This window comes from Macaca mulatta, chromosome 14 (genome assembly GCF_049350105.2).
Source record: "Macaca mulatta isolate MMU2019108-1 chromosome 14, T2T-MMU8v2.0, whole genome shotgun sequence".
NCBI classification, from domain to species: Eukaryota; Metazoa; Chordata; class Mammalia; order Primates; family Cercopithecidae; genus Macaca; species Macaca mulatta.
The window spans coordinates 4,863,755-4,889,923 of NC_133419.1; the positions used below are offsets into that span (position 1 = coordinate 4,863,755).

Genomic DNA, 26,169 nt, shown 5'->3' on the forward strand with positions numbered 1-26,169 from the left:
TTAGCTGGGCATGGTGGCACAGGCCTATAATCCCAGCTACTCGGGAGGCTGATGTGGGAAGATGACTTGAACCCAGGAGATGGAGGTTGCAGTGAGCAGAAATCACACCATTGCACTCCAGCCTCGGTGAAAGAGTGAGACACTGTCTCAAAACAAACAAACAAACGAACAAAACCTGCCATCCAGCCTGGGCAACATGGAGAGGCCCCACCTCAACAGAAAATTTAAAAATTAAAAATTGGTGGGGCGTGGTGGTGCATGTCTATAATCCCAGCTACTCGGCAGGCTGAGGTGAAAGGATTGCTTCAGCCCAGGAGTGCAAGGCTGCAGTGAGCTGAGATCGCACCACTGCACTCCAGCCCGGGGGACAGACTGAAACCCCCCATCTCAAAAAGAAAAAGGAAAAGACTTTCATCCAAGCCAGGCAAGTCTGAGAAACTGTCAAGGCCAAGAAGAGTCTGAAGATGAGAGAGCTACACATGACTGGTGTCTTGGCTGGATCCTGGAACAGAAAAAGGACATTAGGGGAAAACTGAGGAGCTCTGTATAAAGCATGGACTTCAGTTAATAATGATGGATCACTATTGGTTCATCGATTATAACAAGTACACCACACTAACACAAGGTGCAAATAACAGGGGACACGAAGCACGGGGTACACAGGAACTCTCTGCACTGTCTTCGTAACTATTTGAGAAATCTAAAATTATTTTTAAATAAATGGGGTTTTTTTCTTTGTTTTTTCTTATTGTTGTTGTTGTTATTGTTGTCTGTTGTTGTTGTTTTTTGAGACAGAGTCTCGCTCTGTCACCCAGGCTGGAGTGCAGTGGTGTGATCTCAGCTCACTGCAACCTCTGCCTCCCGGGTTCAAGCGATTCTCCTGCGTCAGCCTCCCTGATAGCTGGAATTACAGGCGCTCGCCACCACGCCCAGCTAATTTTTGTATTTTTAGTAGAGATGGAGTTTCACCATCTTGGCCAGGATGGTCTTGATCTCCTGACCTCGTGATCTGCCCACCTTGACCTCCCAAAGTGCTGGGATTACAGGTGTGAGCCACCGCGCCTGGCCTAAAATAAATGTTTATTAAAACTTATTAAAAACTAAAAGTTAAGTATCATTGCCTGCTTGCCAATTAATAAAGACAAAACAAAGTAGGAAAAGAACACACACACACACACACACACACACACACAAAATGTATCCAGTGCTGGTGAGGATGTGGTTAAACAGGTAGCCTCCTGTGTGCGCCAAACCGCATCAGCTGACACTTTAAAATTGATACATAGTATTTTACTATTTATGGAGTACATGTGATATTTTGTTACATGCATATGATGTGTCTGTGGGTTTTTTCGTGGCACGCACGTGTGTGTGAGAACGTGTGTGTGTGTTTTGAGACAGGGTCTTGCTCTGTCACCCAGGCTGGAGTGCATTGGTGTAATCATAGCATCATAGCTCACTGAGGCCTCGACCTCCTGGGCTCAAGTGATCCTTCTCCCTCAGCCTCCTGAGTAACTGGGACCACAGGAGTGTGCTACCATGCCCAGCTAATTTTTTTTTTTTTTTTTTTTTTTTTTTTTTTTTTTTTTTTTTTGTAGAGACAAGGTCTCACTATGTTGCCCAGGCTGGTCTTGAAATCTCAGGCTCAAGTGATCCTCCTGCCTCCACCTCCCATCTGCTGGGATTACAGGCATGAGCCACTGTGCCTGGTCCTGTGCATAGAATATGTGACACTCAGGTAGGGTGTTTGGGGTGCTAATCACCTTGAGTACTGGTCATTTCTATGTGTTAGAAACACTTCGACTGGGCGCAGTGGCTCACGCCTGTAATCCCAGCACTTTGGGAGGCCGAGGCGGGTGGATGACCTGAGGTCAGGAGTTCGAGACCAGCCTGGCCAATGTGGTGAAACCCCATCTCTACTAAAAATACAAAAATTAGCTGGGCGTGGTGGCAGATGCCTGTAATACCAGCTACTCAGGAGGTTGAGGCAGGAGAATCGCTTGAACCTGGGAGGTGGAGGTTGCAGTGAGCCGAGATCACGCCACTGCACTCCAGCCTGGGCGGCAAGAGTGAAAATCTGTCAAAAAAAAAAAAAAAGAAAGAGAAAGAAGGAAGGAAGGAAGGAAGGAAGGAAGGAAGGAAGGAAGGAAGGAAGAAAGAAAGAAAGAAAGAAAGAAAGAAAGAAAGAAAGAAAGAAAGAAAGAAAGAAAGAAAGAAAGAAAGAAAGAAAAGATTTCAAGTCTTCTTCTAGCTACTTTGAAATATAAAACACATTATTGTTTACTTTTGAGGACCTTAAATTTATAGCCCCCAAATCTAGAGATTCTGTTTCTGAAGATAACATCCAAAATACAGAAACAAAAATGCACAAAGATGTTCATCACAGCATTGTTTATAACAGAAATAAACTTGGAAACCATCTAATATTAGAAACAGAGCAAAGTGGTTAAATAAGCCATGGCCTATTATATCCGCCTTCTTAACAGAAGTCACAATGTTTACAAAGATCATGTAATATTGTGGGAAAATGGCAGAGTATATTTATTAAGTGGGAAAAAGTTATATTTGCAGGATGATTCATTCATCCATCTATCAATTCAGCAAATAAACATGTATGGAGGCCTTGGCTGTGCCAGGCAGGCCCTACACTGAAGAGCTGGGATGTCATGGCAGAAGCAGACCACAGACCAGCATTACTGCCTGCTGGAGTAGAGCGTTGATGGGGGTGGCACTGATGGGGGTGGCCCTGCTGGGCCCTGGAGCACGAGAGCCAGGCAGCTTTTCAAAGATGAGATGCCTTTGAAATGGTGGCATCAGAGGAGGTGGGGACAGCCTTTGCAGGGGGCGCGTAGAAGAAATGGAATCTGAGGAGTGGAGCGTGACCAGATGGTCCTGGTGGGTGGGGCACTGTGCAGAGGCAGCCAGAGTCTAGCCAAAGCCATCAGACCTTCTAATCCAGCACTGGGGAGCCATGGAGGGTGAAGGAGGCAGCAATGGGATCGGATTGCCTCTGGAGCATCTCTCAGGAGTCACCTCGAGTTGCCTGTCCTCCCACATTGTGGCAAGACCACTCACCGTGACCCACATCCTTTGTAAGAGGAAGACCCCCCCGCCCCCGCCCCAGGACCTATCAGGGCCTTCATCTCAGGAGCCTTTCTGCCACCACATTCCTGGCCTGGGTGATCAAGATGGACGGAGTGTGGGCCCCTTCGGGGTGCCACGGTCACTGCTTCTGGCGTGTCCACATCCCCAGAGCCCAACAGCCCCTTCCCCTGGGACTACAATGGCTCGTGGGAAACCAAACATCCTCTGGCTCCGGCCCCCGCACCCCCGACAACAGGCTGACTTGATGGCTGTCCTAGGCCCCTCCCGCCTCCACCCAGGCCCCGCGTCCTGGGAAGTAGAGTTGTACAATTAGGGGCCGGGGGCGAGACAGAGGATATCAAAGAGGCTGCTCACCCCCAATCCAAAGCACACGCATCTGTGCTGAAGAGGGATCCCCACGGGTCCTGGGGGGCCCCTCTGCTGTGACCCAGGGCAGGACCTGCTGCCCACAAATGCTCACCGGCTCCAAAAGGTGCCAGGTAGATAGAGATCAGATCATGCCACCAGCCCATGCACAGGACTCTGCCTCCCTTGTCCACATTCTTGTTGAGGCCTCACTGCAAGGGAAGGAGGAAGTGAGGCTCAGAGAAGGTGAGTAACTTGCCTATGGTCACAGAGCAAGCGATGAGCAAAGTGGAGCTCCTCAGAGGTCTCCCACCAAGGAGGCCATGTGGTTGCTTCTAGAAATGCAGCAAACCAGCTCACAATGTTGTACAGCACCCAGAGCGGCCTCTGTCAGGCAACCGAGACTCCATTGACCTTCTGCCACACAGGCTCACCAGCCTAATGACCCTCACTCCTGCTGACGCGCTGGCCCACATCCTTGGCCACTAAAGGCCAGGGCCCAGATGCTCACCCTCATTCCTGGGCCTGCAGCAGTCGGCCTGATTTGTTCCCAATTCGACCCGGGCCCACTGTACTCGTAACAGCAACCAGGAAATTCAATGAATCCTAAAACTCACCGATGAAATACAAACCTCCAAGACAGAGCTGGTGTTCTCATGGAAACGTTGTCTGCTTTGGAAAGATTCTGTGAAAATGAGTTACCAAAAAGTCATGCTGGCCAACTGGGATGGGTGGGACTACAGGAAAAGATGAGAGGAGGAATTCACAAGCGCGTCCAGATCCTGCTCCCAGGTTGTGAGCCTCTTAAAACGGCTTGCCCTGAACTACCAGGTTCACTTCCCTGTGGCTCATTGTACCCGAGTCTCTGCTATCTTTCTGGCTGATGTACATAACGTGATTCTCCATTTCTTGGCACCAGTGGCTAGTTTCAAGAAGAATTTTTGCCAGCGACTCGTACCTCTGGTCGCCTGGGAGGTGCTTGCCGCAACCAGAAAGCTCTGCTTTTAACACAAAGCTGACTGAGCCCCCACCCAAGCCCAGCCGAGCCAGCCTTTTTAAAGCCCTGCTAGCTTGCAGCCTCTTGGATTCAGCCCCCAGGGCTGCTGCCTGGGGTTCCCTCAGCAAGGCTGCCCGTGTCTCCTCCAGGCCTTTGCCCATGCTGTGCTTCCTGCCCGGAAGCACTGTGACTGCTCAAGCCCAGCTCTAGGTCGACCAGATGTCACTTCCTGGAGGACACCTCCCTGGCCCTTAGATTAGGTCAGTGGCTACTGGCCTCCATCAGACCCTACCTGTAGAACCCTCTCTTCCTCTTCCGTAATCCTCACCCTACAGGTAAGTCCTAGCTCTTTGTCTGCTTCTCCCCGGGATGTCAGCTTCCCCACGGTGCGCATGGTGGCATATCTGCTGTGTCCGCAATGCCTGGAGCCAAACGCGCACCCACGGAAGTGCAGCCAACATTTGTTGAATGACTCGCCAGGATTCAAAGTGGGCAAGGGACTCCCTAGACACTAGGCCTGATGCCATCACAGGGTCAGTAAGAGGGAGGCGATGCAGTCTCGAGCTCACAGCCCCAGAGTGGCTTTGCAGGGGGGGCGCCCCCACGCGAGGCTGGCTCCTAGGCCTCGTACACCCACTAGGCTTCTGCTCCTATCGCTCTGGAGGGTTCACGGCTCTATGTATTGTTGCCCTGATGCTGGGGCCCAGCTGAGGCACTGAGGAGCACTTGTCCAGAGATTGGCTTCCCAAGGTGGGAACGTGGAGGAGGCAGTTCAGAGCCAGGCGTAAGACACACACACCCGAGTCACTTGGCAGTTTGCTGTCTTTGGAGCATGGTGCCATCTCTTTAGTAGAATTTGAAGTGGCATTGCTTTATCCGTGGGAGCCCTTTCTGCTTGCTTTTTTTTTTTTTTTTTTTTTTGACGGAATCTTACTCTGTTGCCCACGCTAACAGGCAGCAGTGTCATCTCGGCTCACAGCAACCTCTGCCTCTGGGGTTCAAGTGATTCTCGTGCCTCAGCCTCCCAAATAACTAGGACCACAGGCGCATGCCACCATGCTCAGCTAATTCTTGTATGTTCAATAGAGACAGGGTTTCACTATGTTGGTCAGGCTGGTCTCGAACTCCTGACTTCAAGTGATCCACCCACCTTGGCCTCCCAAAGCGCTGGGATGACAGACGTGAGCCACCACACCCGGCTCTGCTTGCTTTTTTTCAAAAAAAAAAGTTTCCTCCAGGATGTGGCGACTCACGCCTGTCATCCTAGCACTTTGGGAGGCTGAGGCTGGCGGATCACCTTGGGTCAGGAATTCGAGACCAGCTTGGCTAACGTGGTGAAGCCTCATTTCTACTAAAAATACAAAAAATTAGCTGGGCATGGTGGCGCGCGCCTGTAATCCCAGCTACTTAGGGAGGCTGAGGCAGGAGAATCGCTTGAACCTGGGAGGCGGAGGTTGCAGTGAGCAGAGATCCCGCTACTGCACTCCAGCCTGGGCAAAAAGATTGAAAATCCGTCTCAAAAAAATAAATAAATAAAAAGTTTACTCAGTTATTATGTGTATATTCTATTAAAGGCCCCCCTCCCCCCAAAATTTAGGTGAGCAAAGCCAGCAGCATCTGGGCCTGGAAATCAAGGGGAGGCGAATTCATTTATCTGGGAGCTGCAGCCTCCCAGGGAATTCGACTGCAGTGAGGGGTTCCCGGGCTCCCACATTTCCAAGCAGTCTCCATGGAGTGACTCACCGGGGGGCCGGGGGGCCGGTCACTGCTCCTCATTCAGCTGGGTACTCTCAGCACCTCCTGAGACCAGCCCTGTGATTTCATGGAAAACGTAAGCACGTCGGTGGAACTGAGAAGCCGCAGGCACCTCGGAGGGCCAGCCACGTTTTATTTTGGTGTTTGCCCGTCGGAATTTCAGCTGAGCCCTCCTCGAAGCTGCAGATGCCAGGGGCCGTATTTAACTTGAATGGGCTGCTAGGAAGAAGTGCGGGCCTGGCCTGACCTGGTTCTCAGGGAACGACCCCAGGCCTGCAGCAGCTATTTTAAAGGAGGCTGCCATTTGGTCTTTGCCAAAATAGTTGAAAGAAAACCCCAGAATAGCAGGCTGGGTCTGCCCCGGCTTAGAAGCCACATCTCAGGCTTAGAGGCAGGCGCGTGGGATGTCAGGGAGCAGGCGGCAGAGGCAGAAAAAGGCCTCTTGTCACCGAGGCCAGAGGCCCAGGAATGGCCCTTGGCTGCCTGCTAGGACCCTGCCTCCCCGGCCTCGAAGAGGTGGGAAGCCCCGCAGGCTGATGGAGAGAGGCAGGACTGGCTTGGGAGAGCAGACCAGAATGGACGCCTGCTCTTTTAGGCGTGAGCTCACCTAACATCAGCCGCCACCCCACTGCCCTAAGATGTGAGTGAGTACTAAGATTGCCCACTTTACAAATGGGAAGACTGAGGGTCAGAATCTGCCCAAGGTCTCACCCAGAGTGAGGGAGAGCCAGGTGGTCCTTACAGGCCTCGGAGTCTGCAATGAGCCCGTGAACTCCCCCAATCCAATGGCAGCAATCATAATGACCATGGCAGGTGGGGAAATACTAATTTACTAACATGGGTGACTCCACCTGTTGTTCCCTGAGCCCTGGGGTGGGGATAGGAGAGGGGGTGAGGGAGCCCTTGCTCCCCTAGGCAGGGCTCAGCTTGGCCTCCCCACAATAGATTAGCCTTCAGTGCAGAGAGCACTTTTTATCCAGCGTGGTCCCTAAGGGTAAGCTGCCTGCTTCATCCCATCCAGAAGAAAAGCCAACCCTGGAGGGCAAAATGCCTCTGGCACCTGCTGGGAATTGGCTTCTGGAAGGAATTTTCCAGGACACTGACTCATTGAGGTTTTCCTTTGCCCACGCTGACTTTAAGACACCACTTGGTACCTGTCACATATGCTTGGGGATGTCACCTCCTCTCTAGGCCTCAGTTTCTTTACTGGTAAATTGAGATGGATCATCCCCACCCACCTCTTGGGGTTGGTGAATGAATGGGAAACGGGGTTTCCACTGGCAGGCTGATGGGGGTCACCATGTCCAAGGGCTGGGCTGTCCTCCCTGCACCCTCGCCCTCTACCCAGCATTGCTGGATCATGCTATGATCCACCCCATCCTGTGGGTCCCTCAGGGTCAAATGCAGCTCTTTACACCGCCAGCCTCGGAGACAGAACATCAGCCGTTTTGTGCACAGCTGGTCACAGGGTGAGTCGAGGCCCCAGTCCAGCAGATGTCCAGGCACAGTATCCAGGCACAGGTGAGTTCCCGGAGCCCTCCTGGTGCGCTCCGAGAGCATGAGCTGGCCATGCAGGCTGCCCTCGAGTTCAGGGTGCTTGGTGGTGAGAGTGGAACAGGTCAGGTGGCTCCAGTCCTGCTTGTCCCGAACCGTGCAGGGGTGTACCCCTCACCCCAGGGCAATAGTGAGGGGCACTTCCTTTCTCTCTGAAAAGGCCCAGTTTGGACTGGCCTGTGGTCACCTTGTGATGGGTGACTGGACTTGAAAAGTCAGGCAAAGCTTCCCAGAAAGGTCAAGGTTGAGCTGAGGTCTGATGGGCACATAGGGGAAGGAATAGTTCTCTGAAGCGTCTCTGCTCCATCCCAAAGGCCACACCCGCAGCTGGAGCCCCCACTTCCTCCTGCCTGGTGAATGGGAGGAACAGAGCACCTAGCCCTGGTTCCCTTTCCCCACCTTCCCTTTCACAGCCTCTTTCTCTCACTTTACAAAAGAAAGGAGCGCTTCTTAGGTGCTGGAGCCTCAGGGCACCAAACAAAGCTGCAATGAGGACCAGCAGCCGACACTCCTTCCAGCTCTCCCAGGCCTGGAAGCAGCCCCAGGAGGGTGCAGGGTGGCGGCAGGAGTGGCTACCTGTTTGGCCTGCCTTGGGAGTGAAGGGCCAGAGGCCTATTTCTTTCAATCACCTGTGTGCCCTTGACAAAGATGCATCAGAGCAGAGGTGCCCAATCTTTCTTTCTTTCTTTCTTTCTTTCTTTCTTTCTTTCTTTTTTTCTTTTTCTTTCTTTCTTTCTTTCTTTCTTTCTTTCTTTCTTTCTTTCTTTCCTTCTTTCCTTCTTTCCTTCTTTCCTTCTTTCCTTCTTTCCTTCTTTCCTTCTTTCTTTCTTTCTTTCTTTCTTTCTTTCTTTCTTTCTTTCTGAGATAGAGTTTTGCTCTTTTTGCCCAGGCCAGAGTGCAATGGCGTGATCTCAGCTCACCCCAACCTCCACCTCCCAGGTTCAAGTGATTCTCCTGCCTCAGCCTCCCGAGTAACTGGGATTACAGGCATGGGACATCACGCCCAGCTAATTTTGTATTTTCAGTAGAGACGGGGTTTCTCCGTGCTGGTCAGGCTGGTCTAGAACTCCAGACCTCAGGTGATCCTCCCACCTTGGCCTCCCAAAGTGCTAGGATTACAGGCATGAGCCTATTTATTTAATTTTCGAGACAGTGTTTCGCTCTTGTCGCTCAGGCTGGAGTGCAATGGCACGATCTCAGTTCACTGCAACCTCTGCCTCCCGCATTCAAGCGATTCTCCCTCCCTCAGCCTCCTGAGTAACTGGGAGTGCAGGAGCTTGCCACCACGCCCAGCTAATTTTTGTATTTTTAGTAAAGACAGGGTTTCACCATGTTGCCCAGGCTAGTTTCGAACTCCTGACCTCAGGTGATCCGCCCACCTCCCAAAGTGCTGGGCCACCGATCCCAGCCACTGATCCCGGCTGGGTGTCCAATCTTTTGGCTTCCCTGGGCTACATTGGAAGAATTGTCTTGGGCCACACATCAAATGCACTAACAATAATGATAACTGATAAGCAAAAAAAAAAAAAAAGAGCAAAAAAAAAAGTCTCAAAATGTTTTAACAAAGTCTATGAATTTGTGTTGGACCATGTTCAAAGTCGTCCTGGACTACTTGTGGTCCCAAGGCCACAGGCTGGAAAAAGAGGCCCAGGAAAGGAGGCAAAAATCCTGGTGCGCCTGGAGGTCGCCAGGTGCCCAGCTCCAGGCAAGGATCTGGCCCTTTCTCTTCATCGCTGCATCTCCTCCTACCTCAAAGGGTCAGAAATCAGAAGCAGGGGGTATACTCTGGAGATGCAGATTAACTCACTTGTTTGAATTGGAAAATACAGTCAGAGGTCTTCCAATGGTAAGTGGGACATGGCTCTCTCACTGAGAAGACTGGCTTTACTGATTCTGTGGCTATACGGGGAAAGCTATCTATGTGTTGTATAGGTTGTGTCTGAAGCTGCAAGGTTCAGAAAGAAATAGATATAAACCCGCAATGCATTGGAAGCTTTTGTATCACTATAGTACTGGCAAAGCCATGTTGATATTAGCAAAAGTTTCATTCCCAGTCTCCCCCATTTTCATTATATCAGGTTTAATAAGTCTCCTCCAAGTAAAAGAGTAACTGGTATAATTAATTGTTCTTTAATAGGTCTTGGTAAAAAAAAAAAGACCTTTGGGCCGGGCGTGGTGGCTCACACCTGTAATCCCAGCACTTTGGGAGGCCAAGGCAGGTGGATCACAAGGTCAGGAGTTTGAGACAAGCCTGGCCAAGATGGTGAAACCCTGTCTCCATTAAAACCACAAAAATTAACTAGGCATGGTAGCAGGCGCCTGTAATCCCAGCTACTTGGGAGGCTGAGGCAGGAGAATCCCTTGAACCTGGGCGGCAGAGGTTGCAGTGAGCTGAGATTGCACCACTGCACTCCAGCCTGGGTGACAGAGTGAGACTCTGTCTCAAAACAAACAAAGAAAACCTTTAGAGAAAATTTCCTGAAGTTGAGAAAGTACAATTCCAATGACTGGTGAGTCTTTGCTGTCAAGGAATTAAGAGAGGAACTGCCAACCAGCCTAGGCAACACAGTGAGATCCCAAATCTACCAAAAAAAAAAAAAATTTAACTGGGCGTAGTGGCACATGCCTATAGTCCCAGCTTCTTGGGAAGCTGAGGTAGGAGGATCGCTTGAGCTGGGGCGGTTTAGGCTGAAGTGAGGGGAGATTGTGCCACTGTACTCCAGCCTGGGTACAGAGGGAGACCCTGTCTCAAAGAATAAAAAAAAAAAAAAAAAAAAAAGAAAGCGAGCTGTTGAAGGTGTCAGCAGATAGAGCAGGAGACAGCATTTTTTGATAGAAACCAGGTGATTTCGTGTGTATACCTTGGCAAGTGTTCAAACCCTTGAGTGACCTCACCATAACAAAACTTAAATTCTGCCTCTTCTACCTGAGGACAAGGCTTCTTGGCTTTGCCATCGACAGAAATGGAAAATGTGAATGAAATTGAGGCCAGACCCCATATTATTCTAGCAATAAGTAATGGTCATAGGGAATTATTTTTAACCCTGCCCTAGGTCACATGAAAAGGTTCATTTCTACGACAATTTTATGTGTACTCTTTATCAATTATGTGATATTACATTCACGGCATTTTGATTAACTATGTATTAGTAAAAATTGTTTAAAGTAAAACCCAGAACAAAACCATTTAATGCTAACAGTCATAAGAAATTTGTTTGTTTGTTTGTTTGTTTTGAGATGAAGTCTCGCTCTGTCACCCGAGCTGGAGTGCAGTGGTGTGATCTCAGCTCACTGCGACCTCCGCCTCCTGGGTTCAAGTGATTCTCTTGCCTCAGCCTGCCAAGTAGCTGGGATCACAGGGGCACGCTAATTTTTATATTTTTAGTAGAGACAGGGTTTCACCATGTTGGCCAGGCTGGTCTTGAACTCCCGACCTCAGGCAATCTACCCGCCTCGGCCTCCCAAAGTGCCGGGATTACAGGCATGAGCCACTGCGCCCGGCCTAGGAAATAAGTTTTTTAAATATTTCATTTATTTTATTTTATTTATTTATTTATTTATTTATTTATTTATTTATTTATTTAATTTGAGACGGAGTCTCACGCTGTTGCCCAGGCTGGAGTGCAGTGGCACGATCTCGGCTCACTGCAAGCTCCGCCTCCCGGGTTCCCGCCATTCTCCTGCCTCAGCCTCCTGAGTAGCTGGGACTACAGGCGCCCGCCACCGCGCCCGGCTAATTTTTTGTATTTTTAGTAGAGACGGGGTTTCACTGTGGTCTCGATCTCCTGACCTTGTGATCCGCCCACCTCGGCCTCCCAAAGTGCTGGGATTACAGGCTTGAGCCACCGCGCCCGGCTAAATATTTCATTTATTGCAGAGAATAATGATAGGGTGAGCAGCCAGGTACTGTAGCTCATGCCTATAGTCCCAGCACTTTGGGAGGCCACGGCGGGTGGATCACTTGAGGTCAGGAGTTTGAGCCCAGCCTGGCCAACATGGTGAAAACCCGTCGCTACTAAAAATACAAAAATTAGCCCTGCGTGGTGGTACACCTGCACGTCTGTAATCCCAGTTACTTGGGAGGCTGAGGCAGAAGAATCGCTTGAACCCGGAAGCCGGAGGTTGCAGTGAGCCGAGATCGTGCCACTGCACTCTAGCCGGGGCAACAGAGCAAGACTCCATCTCAAAAAGAAGAAGAAAAAAAAAGAATAATAATAAAATGATCAATAAAAAACTTTTGAGGTTAAAATTACCCTTGAATATTTGGGTGAAATTGATGTGGGAAACAGAATGAAAATACAAATATAAAGATAATGGGTGAGGGTTTATAATTTCTGTCTGCTGGAGTAAAGCTTATTCATGTATTTTTTTCTAAAATAAAAGATGGCAGATGTCAAACTGGTGTGGCTGTAGACTCCATTGCACACATTTTTTTTTTTTTTTTTTTTTTGAGACGGAGTCTCACGCTGTTGCCCAGGCTGGAGTGCAGTGGCGCGATCTCGGCTCACTGCAAACTCCGCCTCCCGGGTTCCCGCCATTCTCCTGCCTCAGCCTCCTGAGTAGCTGGGACTACAGTCGCCCGCCACCGCACCCGGCCAATTTTTTGTATTTTTAGTAGAGACGGGGTTTCACTGTGGTCTCGATCTCCTGACCTTGTGATCTGCCCGCCTCGGCCTCCCAAAGTGCTGGGATTACAGGCTTGAGCCACCGCGCCCGGCCCATTGCACACATTTTTAAAAGTAACAGAAGAGGCTGGGCGTGGTGGCTCACGCCTATAATCCCAACATTTTGGGAGGCCAAGGCGGGTGGATCACTTGAGGCCAGGAGTTCGAGACAAGCCTGACCAACATGGTGAAACCCTCTCTACTAAAAGTACAAAAATTAGCCGGACATGGTGGTGAACGCCTGTAATCCCAGCTACTCAGGAGGCTGAGGCAGGACAATTGCTTGAACCTGAGAGGCAGAGGTTGCAGTGAGCCAAGATCGCACCCCTGCACTCCAGCCTGGGTGGCAGAGTAAAACTGTTTCCCCAGAAAATTAATTAATTAATTAAAAGTAACAGAAGGCCCAGGGCAGTGACTCATGCCTGTAATCCCAGCACTTCGGGAAGCTGCAGTGGAGGATTGCTTGTGTCCAGGAGTGCCACACTAGCCTGGGCAACACGGTGAGACACTGTCTCTACAAAAAATAAAACGAAATTAGACAGGCATGGTGGCGTGCACCTGTAGCCCCAGCTACTTGGGAGACTGAGGTGGGAGGAACCCTTGAGCCTGGAAGTTTGAGGCTTCAGTGAGCCGTGATTGTTTCACTGAACTCCAGCCTGGAACACAGCGGGACCCTGTCCGCCCTCAAAATAAAACTAGAATGACAAAAAACAGTAAGAGTATTTTAAATCATTAATATTTGAAATGTACTAGAGATTACCCTCATTCCTCTGAGCCCTTGTCCCTGCTGAAGTCCTCCCATCTGATCTCCTATTTCCTTGGACAAAGAAACACACACATGTCCCAAGAATCAAGTAATGCTTTTCAGACTGAGGTCAATCTAAATCCAAATTTGAGTGATGGGGTGGGTGCATCCTGACCTCAGTGATCCAGATTTACGAACCCACATAAGTTATAACACCAAGTTCAGAACTGCCTGAGAGCAAAGGAGACGTGACTTTTGTGTGAACAGGGGACTCCTCCCTGATAGGGGAGGGCGGGCCCCAAAGCTTCACTCTAGTTTCTGTGCTATGATCACTTGAGCATCCCTCTCAATCCCAATGGCAAGATTCCAGAATGTTCCCATCCAGGTGCCACCATAGACACCTTTCCTAGGGTCCCCCCTAGATCTAGTCCTCAGGCAACACCTCTCCCAGGGGGTGGGATGGAACCCGGCTTTGCCGTCCTGGAGGGAGAGACGGGGAAAGAGAAGGAACCCACCTCGGGCATGGATGTCTCACACAGCCAGGGCTGGGTGGTCAGGCCTTCCCCAGGCCTCGAGTCCATCCAGGGAGAGGGAGGGGGAAGGGAGGGTACAGTTGCCAAGACTGAATAGAACTTTTCTTCCATCTCCTCCCTACCAGGATGCTTCCCTTGAGGGGCCTGTGGTCTGAAACCCGGGGAACGGGGAGCCTCTCTGCTTCCCACTGGTATTTCCCGTCTTCTCTCAGGGAGACAGGCGGAATCCCACGCCCAGCCGTGGTGTTGGGGAGGAGAGTGGGCCTCTCTTCCATGTTGCTGGGAGACCCTGAGCAGGAGGAAAGGGAAGAAGCAAGTGGGGAGGAGTGCACCCCCACCACCCTGAGGGTCAGCCCACCAGGCCTGTGGGGTGCCCCTTCTGCTGGGGAAGGCTGTGACCTCAAGGATTCCCTGGCATGCTCCATGGGGTGAGCTGAGTCCATGGCACCCTGGCTTTCAGCACCCCTCAACGGGATCCGAAACCCTTCCTGGGTCCACAGAGTCCTGCCCACCCCTCCGACCTCATGCACCCACTCAGCTTCCACACACTGGCTTCCGGGAACTCCCACTCTTCCACCTTGGCTGGCTCGTATTCACCCTTTCTTTAGGTCTTGGTTGAAATGACCCTGTCCCTAGACCCTGTGACTCTCCTGAGTGGGCACTCCATAAAGGCCCACTCGGATGATGGGGTGCCGGACCCCTGAGCAGGAAAGGTGGGTCCTTAGGTAACAGGGGAAATGTCTTTTCCTTCTCTGGCCTTCCACTGTCGTCTGTGAAAGGAGAGGGTCATTTTAGCAGCCCCTGCATGAGTGGGTCCCTAGGTAACATGGGGGAGCCCTTTTCCTCTTGGCCTTCCACTGTCTTCTGTGCAAGCAGTGGGTCATTTTAGCAGCCCTTGGGTGAGTCCCTTCCGGCTCTGACCACTTTTTATTTGAAATACTAACGAGACTGCAGGGATTTGGAGGCTTGGTGGTCTGTTTTGTGATCCTCCAAATGAACAAATCAATTGGGGTTGTGATATCAACTCATGGAGCTTAAGCCCCACTCTGGAGCTGACAGAAGAGTTTCACCTGCACAGTTCGAACCCCCGACATCCCTGTGAGGCAGACAAGGTCCAGATCATGAGCTCCATTTTGCTGCAGGGGAAACTGAGGCAGCAGCAGCGTGGTCAGGGGCCTGACTTTGGCGCCCACAGCTGAAGTGTGAGTTTTGGCTTAGCTCTTTGCTAGTTCCGTGACCTTGAGTGAGCTGCTCAGAGGCTTTGAGCCTGGGTTAATTCTTCTGTAAAATGGTGATGACCAGCAGAGCCACACCCTACAGGGCTGGGTGAGAAGAAAAGACGATCAGCCTTGCAAAGCAGCCCCACCCTGCACCAAGCCCGCTCCTTGCCAGCACCTGATGAACGTGGCAGTGATGACTTTTATCTGGAGAGGTGCTGGCAATCACGCCAGCCCACAGCCCTGGATAAGACACCGTGCACTTTACATGTCTAATTCTTCTAATTCCCTAGCAAGCAATGAAGGCAGACATCATTGTCCTGAGAGGCTCAGCAAATCACCCACATTCCCTCGGTGAGCGAGAGAGGCCAGGACCTGGCTCCCCAGATCCATGCCCAATCTGGGCAGTCACACGGCTCAACCAGTGATGCCTGCGGGCACACATCGCCGTGTGCCTGCCTGTTCTAAGGGCTGAACCCACATTCTCTCATGTAACTATTCCAGAAGCCCCCTGAGGCGAGAACTCTGATCTTCCACATTTTACAGATGAGGAAACTGAGGCACGGTTTGTCTTCCATCCTCCCAGGGTTGCGTATCTGATATGTGCAAAAGATCTGCACGCATGTGCACAGGGAGTCAGCTGGTTTTATTGATTCGCAGTCATTGAAACTGCCCCCAAAGCCTGTTGCCCAGACCTGGCTGGGCCACCTTCAGAGGAGAAGAGAAACAGGGCAGAATAACGAGAGAGAGGAAACTCCCCTGGACACAGAACTGGGTAAGACATCGCTACGAGCCAAGGAGTGACCTGCTGTCTCTTTAATGCCCTAGGATCAAGGTAACTTGAAAACAACAGCAACAACAAAACAAAACAAAACAAAAACATGCAAAACAGTATAGCAGTTTCTCAAAAACTTAAACATAGAAGTATCACCTCTTCCAGCAATTCCATTTCTGGGTATATCCCCTCAAGAAATGAAAGCAGGAACTCAAGCAGATATTTGCACACCCGGGTTCACAGCAGCATCGTCCACAGCAGCCAAAAGGTGGGAGCAGCTCAGGGACCACTGACAGATAAGTAAATAAATAAAATGCGGTCCATCCATACCTGGAATATTATTCAGACTCAAAAAAAGAAAAAAAGAAAGCAAATTCTGACACATGCTACGTCGTGGGTGAATCTTGATGATATTACGCTAAGTGAAATCAGCCAGACACAAAAAGAACAAACATTGTATCATTCCACTCATGAGGTCCCTAAGTAATCAAATTCCTAGAGACAGAAAGCGAAGATGGCGGGTGCCAGGGCTAGGGGTCAGAATGGGGAGCGAGTGTTTAATGGGCAGGAGTTTCAGTTTGGGAAGATGAAAACCATCTGGAGATGGATGGTGGTGATGGTTGCACTAAAATGTGAGTGTCCTTAATGCCACTTAACCGTGCACTTAACAATGGCTAAAATTGGAGTGTGGTGGGGCGTGGGGACAGATGGTGTATGGGAAATCTCTGTACCTTCCTCTCAATTTTGCTGTGAACTTAAAAGTGCTCTCAAAAAAGTCTTTAAAAAATATTTAACATCAGGCCAGACACAGTGGCTCACCCCTGTAATCCCAGCACTTTGGGAGGCCAAGGCGGGTGGATCATGAGGTCAGGAGATCGAGACCATCCTGGCTAACGCGGTAAAACCCCGTCTCTACTAAAAATAGAAAAAATAAAAAAAAAATTAGTTGGGTGTGGTGGTGCGCACCTGTAGTCCCAGCTACTCAAGAGGCTGAGGCAGGAGAATGGCGTGCACCCGGGAGGCGGAGCTTGCAGTGAGCCGAGATCACGCCACTGCACCCCAGCCTGGGGGACAGAGTGAGATTCATCTCAAAAAACAAAAAAAACCAACAAAAAAACCAACAAAAAAACGGTTAACATCAATTTTTTTTTTTTTTTTTTTTTGAGACGGAGTCTTGCTCTGTCACCCAGGCTGGAGTGCAGTGGCCGGATCTCAGCTCACTGCAAGCTCCGCCTCCCGGGTTTACGCCATTCTCCTGCCTCAGCCTCCCGAGTAGCTGGGACTACAGGCGACTGCCACCTCGCCCGGCTATTTTTTTGTATTTTTTAGTAGAGACGGGGTTTCACCGTGTTAGCCGGGATCGTCTCTCGATCTCCTGACCTTGTGATCTGCCCATCTCGGCCTCCCAAAGTGCTGGGATTACAGGCTTGAGCCACCGCGCCCGGCCAACATCAATTTTATGTTATGTATTATGTATATTTTACCACCTTTATTTTTTTTCTTTTTTGAGACAGAGACTTGCTCTGTAGCACCCAGGCCGGAGTGCAGTGGCACCATCTCAGCTCACTGCAACCTCCACCTCCCAGGTTCAAGCGATTCTCCTGCCTCAGCCTCCCGAGTAGCTGGGATTACAGGTACGTGCCACTACGCCCAGCTAATTTTGCATTTTTAGTAGAAATGGGGTTTCACCATGTCGGCCAGGCTGGTCTCAAACTCCTGACCTCAAGTGATCCACCCGCCTCGGCCTCCCAAAGTGCTGGGATTACAGGGGTGAGTCACTGTGCCCAATTAACACCATTTTTTAAAAAGTTAAAAAAACAATTGGCTCAATCTCCCCTTGTTCTGAAGGTCCTAAAGAAAAACACGCCACTTGTCTTAGGGTGCTTCGGCTCAGTGTAGACCGGTCTATCCCACCGGCCTTATCATCCTCCTGGACTTTTGCCAAAAGACGTCACTGTGAGGGTGTCTTGCTAAAGCCAAGAAAGGGAAGTTGAATTGAGAAAGTGGTTGAGCCATTTACAAAGTTTATACAGCCTGGGCCCTTGCCCGGGGCTGAGCTCAGTCATCTTGCCCTGAGGACTAGAAGCGGATTTGTATGCAGCACTGTCTTTTTTATTATTATTACTATCAAGCCAAGTAAGTTCTTAACAGCTGAGGTGGTGGGTCTGAGAAGCCTCTTCACTCCTTCACAGGAGAAGGACCATCCACATGAAGATCCTACATTGTTGGGGTTTTTTTGTTTGTTTTTGGAGGTCAAAAAAGGTCACTGTTAGGAGGCTTTCTGGGCCTTTGCTCCTCTCCCTCAATTTATTACCCCTCCAGTGGCTGATGACGTACAGGGAGCCTTCCACCCGATAATGACATGGCTTTGTTTATTTCACAAATTCCCAGCATTTACTGTTAACCAGGCCCATACTGAACCACCCCCAAGGGGCTTACAGTCTAAACAGCTCACTTTGCTCAGCCTCTTCCTAGGGTCAGACCCTGTCTTGCTAAGGCTGACATCAGTTCATGCCCATTTTACAGATGGGGAAACTGAGAATGCTAAGAAGTGAAATGGCGTAAGGTTATACAACTAACAAGGAGACAGCCTAAACTTGAACCGAACCGGAAGCCCAACATGGCCCCAAGCCTTCCTCGAACCCCAGGACTTGGCAAAGCGGGCATCCTGGGGTGAAGCATGGCAGAAGGGCTTTGGGTCCAAGCTAAGTGAGGGTCCTGTTTCTAGATCACCTGTCCAGGTGCAGTGACTCACACCTGTAATCCCAGTACTTTGGGAGCCTGAGGTGGGAGGATTGCTTGAGCTGAAAAGTTGGAGACCAGCCTGGGCAATACAGCGAGATCTTGTCTCTACTATAAAAGAAAACAAAAAATTCACTGCGTGTGTAGTCCCAGCGACTCAGGAGACTGAGGCTGGAGGATTGCTTAAGCCCGAGAGTTTGAGGCTGTAGAGCTCTGATAGAGCCACTGCACTTCAGCCTGGGCAAAGGAGCAAGACACTATCTCAAAAAATATAGATAGATAGATAGATAGATAGATAGATAGATAGATAGATAGATTCCCTTGTCCCTCTGCTGAGAAGTAACCAGATCTGGAAAAGATTAGTCACCTCGGTTCAACTATTTCTTTCACATTAAGAAAAAAAAAAGCCAATGCAGAGCTTCCCATGAGAGTCTGGCAGCTCAGCCTGAGGCCTTTGCAGGTACCTCTGTGTGTCTGCCCCGGGCATAGTGGCAGATTGGGCAGGTTGCAGCGAGGATTGCTGATAGAGGAGCTCCTAGTGTACCTAGCCGACCATTTACTCACAAACACCTATTGAGCACCTACTGTGTGCCCAGCATTGGAGGTACAACTGGCAACAACACACAAATCCAGGCTTGCTCCGTGGAGGTGACAATCGAAATGCGGCAGAGTCAGCTAACAAGTGCAGAAGGTTCTCTAAGAGCTCAAAGAAGCTCCAGCCAGAAGGACCGGGTAGGGGATCCAGAAGGCACCCCCGAGTGGCTACTCCAAAGGAGTGGCTTCTCCATTCAGGCAAACCTGAATGGGAGAAGTCATTGGCAGGAAGATCTGGGGCCAGGGGACATCCAGTGGGAAGGGGGAGAGATGACGCGGTCAGCGTGGCGGGAACACAGGAGCAGAAGGGAAGCAGGTGGGAAGCGGGGTCAAGGGCCAGGGGCACAGAAAGGGATCAGATGCAGATAAGTGAGTGCTTCCTGGTGCATCCTTCACCCACGATTCATCCTTACCTGTGCTTTTGTTGCCTCCCTTGGACATTTGAGGAGGCCAGGGGCTGCAGAGGTTGAGAGTGTGCTCAGGGACCCCCCAGCAGCAAGGTGGAAGCCAGATTCCAGATCAGTTCTGCTGGTAATTTCCAGCTCCCAAAAGCCCTGCTGGCTGTCAGTCCCCAGTCACCAAAAGCACCTGTCCTGTGTGGGGGAGCCTGTAGTTCTGGGACATATATCAGCCGCCTGCAGGGTCCTTTGCTGAACTCACAGCAAATAGGAGAGACAGGGAAAGGTCCTTGGGAAGCCCTAAACTGAGCTTGCCGTGGGAGTCCTGGGAAGAAGGGAACCTCGTCCTATCAAACGCAGGGGGAAGACATCAGAGGCCCTCTGCTCAGGTCAGCTGGCACCGGTGGGTCTCCAGGCCTGGGTCTCACTTCCCCAGAGGGCGTGTTCGGGTGGACCCAGGCTGAGGGAGGGAAGTCCACCTCCCATGTCATTTTGCAAATGGGGAGTCAGGGACCCAGAGACGGAAAGACCACACAGCAAGTGAGGGATGGGCCCTAAGTCCCCTTCACCCTGCACCCTGGCCAGGGAAGTCCTCTTGGCACCAGATCTGCAGGCTCATCTGGGGGACCCAGGGACCCAGAGGCAGCCTGGTTGCATCTTAGCAGCTGTGAGCTGCAGCCCAGGAAGGCCCGGGTCTGGGTGGTGCTGCCCAGGCAGGCTGCAGGCCCAAGGAGGAACAAAGAGCCTCTCGAGGGGTGCAGAGCTGAGGCTCTGGCACTGCCAAAGACACTTGATGATCCCCAAGTGCCCCCCTTTCTGCACCTCAGAGTAGAGCCTTCAAGCCTCCCAGGTCCCCTCCAGGGGCACGAATAGGCCCCAGCAGGGTTCTGAAGGGGTCCCAGGAATCTCCCTGTGGGGATGCAGTGGAGGTGGAGGAGGCTGAGGTGGCCTGGGGACATCTCTGGTCACAGGTGCTGGTGATAGGAGAGGTGGGGTAGGCACCAAGCCCCTTGCAGCTGTGGCTAGGCGGGCCTGCCGGAAGGGCCAGCTAGGCTCCTCAGGGACCACAAAGAACAGGGCTTTTCACACCTAGGTGGGCCTGAATCTAGCTAGCTCCGTCCCCATCAGGCCATAAGAGGCACAGTGGGAGGTAGAACCATGAGTCAGAGAGGGGAGCCTTCCAGAGGCCTGGCCTGGGTCCCCCCTAGACTGGGGACTCTGGCTATGGTGCATGGATATTTCTGCTGTGGAATCAGAGGAGAGGGGATGGTGAATATCCCCTCTGGCCCTGTGCCCTGCCACCTGTCCTTTCATGGAGGGGTGTGTGTGTAGGGGGTGCAGGACCAGGCTTCCCTGGGTGCATCTCTGCCACCTTGCCCTTTGGCTCAGGTGGACCTCCACTAGGTATTCAGAACTCCAGCCCAGAAACGCGCCAAGCCTGTGGGGCCAAGACCTAGGGGGTGGGGGTGGCCTCCCTCCGGCCTGTAGCCAAAAGGCCCTCCCTTGCCCAGTCAGGCCCCGGTGTCGCTTACTGCTCTTACCCACCCCTCCTTCCCAGGCCGGTCCTCAAAGGCCCCAGCAAAGAAACCAAGTTGCCGTGAGCCTCCCAAAGGCGAAGGGCAGGCAGCAGCCGCTGGCTTCTGCGCCCACTAGGAGCCTAGGGTGCCCGAGTTAGGGCTGCGCCAAGAGGTCCGCAGCAGAGAAGGAGACGGGGACTGGGACAGGCAGGACAAAGTGCAAGAGGCAAAACTGGCTGAAAAGCAGAAGTGTAGGAGCCGCAAGGGGCGGGACGAACAGGTCCGTGGGCCGGGCGGAGCCAAGGGTGGGGGCCGGGGTCCCTCCAGGTGGCACTGGCGGCGCTAGTCCCCGGCCTCCTCCCCTCCCCCGGCCCTGATTGGCAGGCGGCCTGCGACCAGCAGCGAACGCCACAGCGCCCCGGGCGCCCAGGCGAACGCGAACGGCCCCCCGCGGGAGCGGGCGAGTAGGAGGGGGCCCCGGGCTATATATATAGCGGCTCGGCCTCGGGCCGGCCTGGCGCGCAGGGAGGCGCGCACTGCTCCGCAGGGTCCCAGCTCCAGCCGCGCGCTTTACGCCCGGCTCGCCGCTCCATGCAGCCGGGGTAGCGCCCGGCGCCCGGGGGCCCCGTCGCTCGCCTCCCGCTCCTACTCGGCTACGCATTCCCGCACGAGCTCGGCTGTGCGCTCCCGCGGGCCGCCACAGGCGCAGCTCTGCCCCCCAGCTTCCCGGGCGCACGGACCGCCTGACGGACGCACGGCCCTCGGGCCGGGATGTCGGGGCCCGGGACGGCCGCGGCGGCGCTGCTCCCGGCGGTCCTGCTGGCCTTGCTAGCGCCCTGGGCCGGCCGAGGGGGCGCCGCCGCACCCACCGCACCCAACGGCACGCTGGAGGCCGAGCTGGAGCGCCGCTGGGAGAGCCTGGTGGCGCGCTCCTTGGCGCGCCTGCCGGTGGCAGCGCAGCCCAAGGAGGCGGCCGTCCAGAGCGGCGCCGGCGACTACCTGCTGGGCATCAAGCGGCTGCGGCGGCTCTACTGCAACGTGGGCATCGGCTTCCACCTTCAGGCGCTTCCCGACGGCCGCATCGGCGGCGCGCACGCTGACACCCGCGACAGTGAGTGGCGCGGCCGGGCGCGAAGGGGCGGGGGCGGAGGGCAACGGCCGCCCCGGCCAACGCGCTCAGTCACACGCTGAGGCCTCAGGGGGGCACCTGCTCGCGGGCTCTGGGAACCGGGGCGGACTCGGGCTCCGGTGCCTTCTGACGCGGGGCTGGGGACGCACACTCTTGGTTCCGGCAGCCCAGCGCAACCCCTGAGGCCGGGCCCCGCCTCCCGCCTTCGGAAGCTCGGGCTCCCAGCGCCGAATTCCATCGCCTTCGCCCGTGGGCACAGGGCGCGCGGTGCAGCCACAGGGGGCCCGAGACACGCGCCCCGGCCTGGGCCAGGCTGGGGAACCGCTGGGGTGGGCTCGCTTCTGAAGGTGTGGGACTGGGTGCGGCCGCCGGAGGTCCCCTACGCAGGCAAGCTAATCTGAGCTAGCGTAAGCTTGGGCTCCGGAGGCCCTAGTGGGCAGCTTGGGCTCCGGAGGCCCTTGGGGGCGGCTGCGCCGGGAACCCCGGGCCTTTTATCCCCAATCCTACCCCAGAAATAGGGTGCCCGGAGGCGAACAGGCCGAGGGGCGGAGTGGGCCAGGGGTCACCTGCCCCGCAATGACCTGCGCCCCGCCCCCAGGCCTGCTGGAGCTCTCGCCGGTGGAGCGGGGCGTGGTGAGCATCTTCGGCGTGGCCAGCCGGTTCTTCGTGGCCATGAGCAGCAAGGGCAAGCTCTATGGCTCGGTGAGTACCGCAGGGGTCTGGCCAGGTACCTAGTTGGGGAACAGCGGACATGGCTGGCAGGATCGTGGCTTCTCCAGCCCCACCTGTGCCTGAGTCTTGGAGGGGTGGCAGGGTCACCGGGTCACGGGACCGGCAGGTCTGCCCAGACAAAGGAAGCAGCCCCAAGGCAGGAACAATGAGGTTCCTGCCATCCCTGAGTGGGCCCCTCCCAGCCCGAGGAAAGGGCGCTGTTGAGAGCCCTTCTCTTCTCTAGTCCAGAGTGGTGGGTCTCAGAGTTGGAACTGCCGGCTTGAGGCTGGACACGAAGGGGATGAATTCTCTGGCTGCTAGGTGCAGGGCAAGTAGTGAGAGCACCAGCTGTTGTGGGCTGGCCATGTCCCCTTCTCACCCTGTGAGGATCTTGACACCCTAACTGTGCAGGAGACACATCTCAGCCCAGGGTGGGGTCTGGGACAGAAGGGAGTTCTGACCCCTGGCCTCAGGCTGGGTACCTTGCCCAAGAGGTGCACCAGCCCTGACACTGCCCTGCTTTGCTCCAGCCCTTCTTCACTGATGAGTGCAAGTTCAAGGAGATTCTCCTCCCCAACAACTATAATGCCTACGAGTCCTACAAATACCCGGGCATGTTCATCGCCCTGAGCAAGAATGGGAAGACCAAGAAGGGGAATCGAGTGTCGCCCACCATGAAGGTCACCCACTTCCTCCCCAGGCTGTGACCCTCCGGAGGACCCTTGCCTCAGCCTCGGGAAGCCCCCCGGAGGGGAGTGCCGAGGGCCACCTTCGTGCACTTTCTTCGGATGAAGAGTTTAATGCAAGAGTAGGTGTAAGATATTTAAATTAATTATTTAAATGTGTATATATTGCCACCAAATTATTTATAGTTCTGCGGGTGTGTTTTTTAATTTTCTGGGGGAAAAAAAAGACAAAACCAAAACCAAAAAACCACCTCTGACTTTTCTGGTGCAACAGAGAATCTTACCACTGGATTTCTTTAACTTGTCAAAAGTTGTCACGAGTGTGCTGCTATTCTGTGTTTAAAAAAAAAAAAAAAAAAAAAGGTGATATTGGATTCCGATGTCAACCCCTGTAGTATGGCGTGGAGCATCTCTCTGGAAAGGCCTGCCTGAGGCTTCAGAAGCCAGTTCAGGGAGCTTCCGGGCTTGGCTCTCTGCGAGCATCCTCAGAGGCCCGCTCCCTTTGTGCCCTGTTGCTATTAATCGGGACATATCGGTTTACTTCGGGTACAGAAAGTGCGGTGTCGACGTCCTCGCTGCCACTCTGTTTTTAGATCTGCCCAGACTGACCTTTGAACTTTCCTGTAGTCAATCTTCCTCGATCTACCAGATGGGAGAGACCCTTGGACAACTTTATAAACTCCTGTTTGCCTTTTTTGGATTAGCGACAGCCCCCATCGCTGTGACCATTGGGGAAAGGACGAAGCTCTTTCATAAATTCCATGGAGAGGAATTGATATCCCACTGGAAGGCTAGAAATGGACAAGATGGTGTGTTTGCAATCACAAACAAAACCCTGGTGACAAAAAATAATTTGTGATGGCAGATGCTTCTGATGGTGTGATAGAATATGTTTTTTAAAACAAACCATCAAACCCCCCTCAAAACGGGCTTCCCTGTGCTTAGGGAGCTTCGGGCTAGAGCTAGCTATTATTTTTAAGTGAAATGTCCTTGTAATTGTACAAAACAATTGGTGCAGTGTTTGCGTGGAGGAGCCTGCTGCTTTCTGATGCATTCCCTGCTTAAGTGCGTTTAACATCTACCTCACAAGCCCTGAAACCCCCGGCGAAACCTGCAGAAAGCTCAGACCCGGTGCAGGAGTATGCCATCCCAAGTGGCTTTTTTTTTTCCATATGTAGCCAAAAAGGATTGCAGATAGCGTCGGTGCGTCCTATTCGAACCTTGTCACGTTTGAGCTATCTTTACCCTGTGATTTACTTTTAGTAAGGGTGATCATGGTGAAAATATTTGCAGACAGCTGTTACATGCACTATATGGTCACCAAGTAACCTTATATTTTTCTTTATATATTTTACAAATGTAACCCCTGTCGTTGAAGCAACCGTGGAAGAGGCAGGGTCGGTGATGTTTAAAAAAAGTTCCGAGGTGATGGCAAACATTTAATTTTAATGAATGACTTTTTAGAGTTTATACAAAATGACCTTAGCTTGCTACCAGAAATGCTCCGAATGTTTCGTCAAGACTTTAATACTCTCCTAGGATGTTTCTGAACTGTCTCCCGAATTAACTTTATGGGAGTCTACAGACAGCAAGACTGGAAAATCTGATTGGAGTTTTTGTCTTTCACATTCCTTTTGAAAACTCTTTGTTCGAATGCAAATCATCGACTTAAAATACTATTCTTAACCAAGGCCTGGAAGAAAGAAGACACTTGCAAAGCCACTGAGACAGGACCACACATCTTAAACTGCTGTTCCTACAATGCAATAAAATGTTTTTAAGTTTTAAACCACACCCTAGGCTCCAGGAGTGTTGAGGAAAGACGCTGTTTGCAGGTCTCCATGCTGTTTGGGGTCGGGAGGGGGGTGTGGCGGGATCATCCGTGGACTTTCTGGATTTTAATGTATTCACCTAGTGACAAACCATGATTGTCTTAAATGCCTTAAATTATTATGAGATTTCTTGTCTCAGAGCCCAATCAGATTGTCAGGAATTAACATGTCTTAGGTTTACTCACCCTTGACCACTGCTTACAGATATTTCTTCAACAAATCATGTGTGATGCCTGTAAGGACGTAACTGTCCCTTTAAAATATTGTTTTCCTATTGCTGCGATGGGGATTCAAGGTTCCTGTATGTGCCACTGTTTTCAGAATCTGTAGTTTTATACAGGTGCCGACCCTCGTTGTGATGTATGTGCTGTGCACATTGACATGCCGAGCGCATTGATAAGCGTTTATCGTGTATAAAAGACGCCACTGGACTGGATGTACACAATGGGGAAAGGAATTAAAAACTATTAAAACTGTGCCTTGAAATGCCAAGACCTGGTTCCCTCCCCGTGTCTTCCAGGGGTCTTTCTATTTGAGGCCTGAGCCTCACATGGCTGGGGGTGGGGGTGGGGGTGGGGTCAAGAGAGACGAATTTTAGCCAGCTGTGTCCACACAAATGTAGCCTTGAAAACAGGAGCCTGGGGGGTATGAGTGTCACAGAGTTTTGCCATGACGCTGAGTCTTGCAGTTTATTCTCATTCTCCTGATGGGGCTAATTCCCGCCATTCCCACACTGTAACTAGCCCTAAACTCTGTGCCCCTCCCATTGGCCTCCTGTTCTCTAAAAGCAATTTGCACTTCCCTGAGGGGAGCAGTGAAGCTCCAGAGCTGGGCATTAGAAGGCAGACTCGAGAATAGTTTTCAAAATCT

General features: G+C 52.2%; 1 protein-coding gene across 1 annotated transcript; it reads left to right on the forward strand.

The window, feature by feature from the left end:
• Nucleotides 1-21,455: 21,455 nt before the first annotated feature.
• On the forward strand, nt 21,456-25,785 carry FGF4 (fibroblast growth factor 4). Its single transcript, XM_001100747.4, has 3 exons — nt 21,456-22,052; nt 22,669-22,772; nt 23,312-25,785. The coding sequence occupies exons 1-3, from the start codon at nt 21,713-21,715 to the stop codon at nt 23,486-23,488; spliced, it is 621 nt and encodes a 206-aa protein (XP_001100747.2). The 5' UTR covers nt 21,456-21,712; the 3' UTR covers nt 23,489-25,785.
• Nucleotides 25,786-26,169: the final 384 nt, after the last annotated feature.

Coding starts and splice junctions, on each gene's coding strand:
- FGF4 (XM_001100747.4), top strand. CDS start 21,713: ATGTCGGGGCCCGGGACGGCCGCGGCGGCGCTGCTCCCGGCGGTCCTG. Junction 22,053..22,668: donor GCACGCTGACACCCGCGACA/GTGAGTGGCGCG, acceptor CCCCGCCCCCAG/GCCTGCTGGAGCTCTCGCCG. Junction 22,773..23,311: donor AGGGCAAGCTCTATGGCTCG/GTGAGTACCGCA, acceptor GCTTTGCTCCAG/CCCTTCTTCACTGATGAGTG.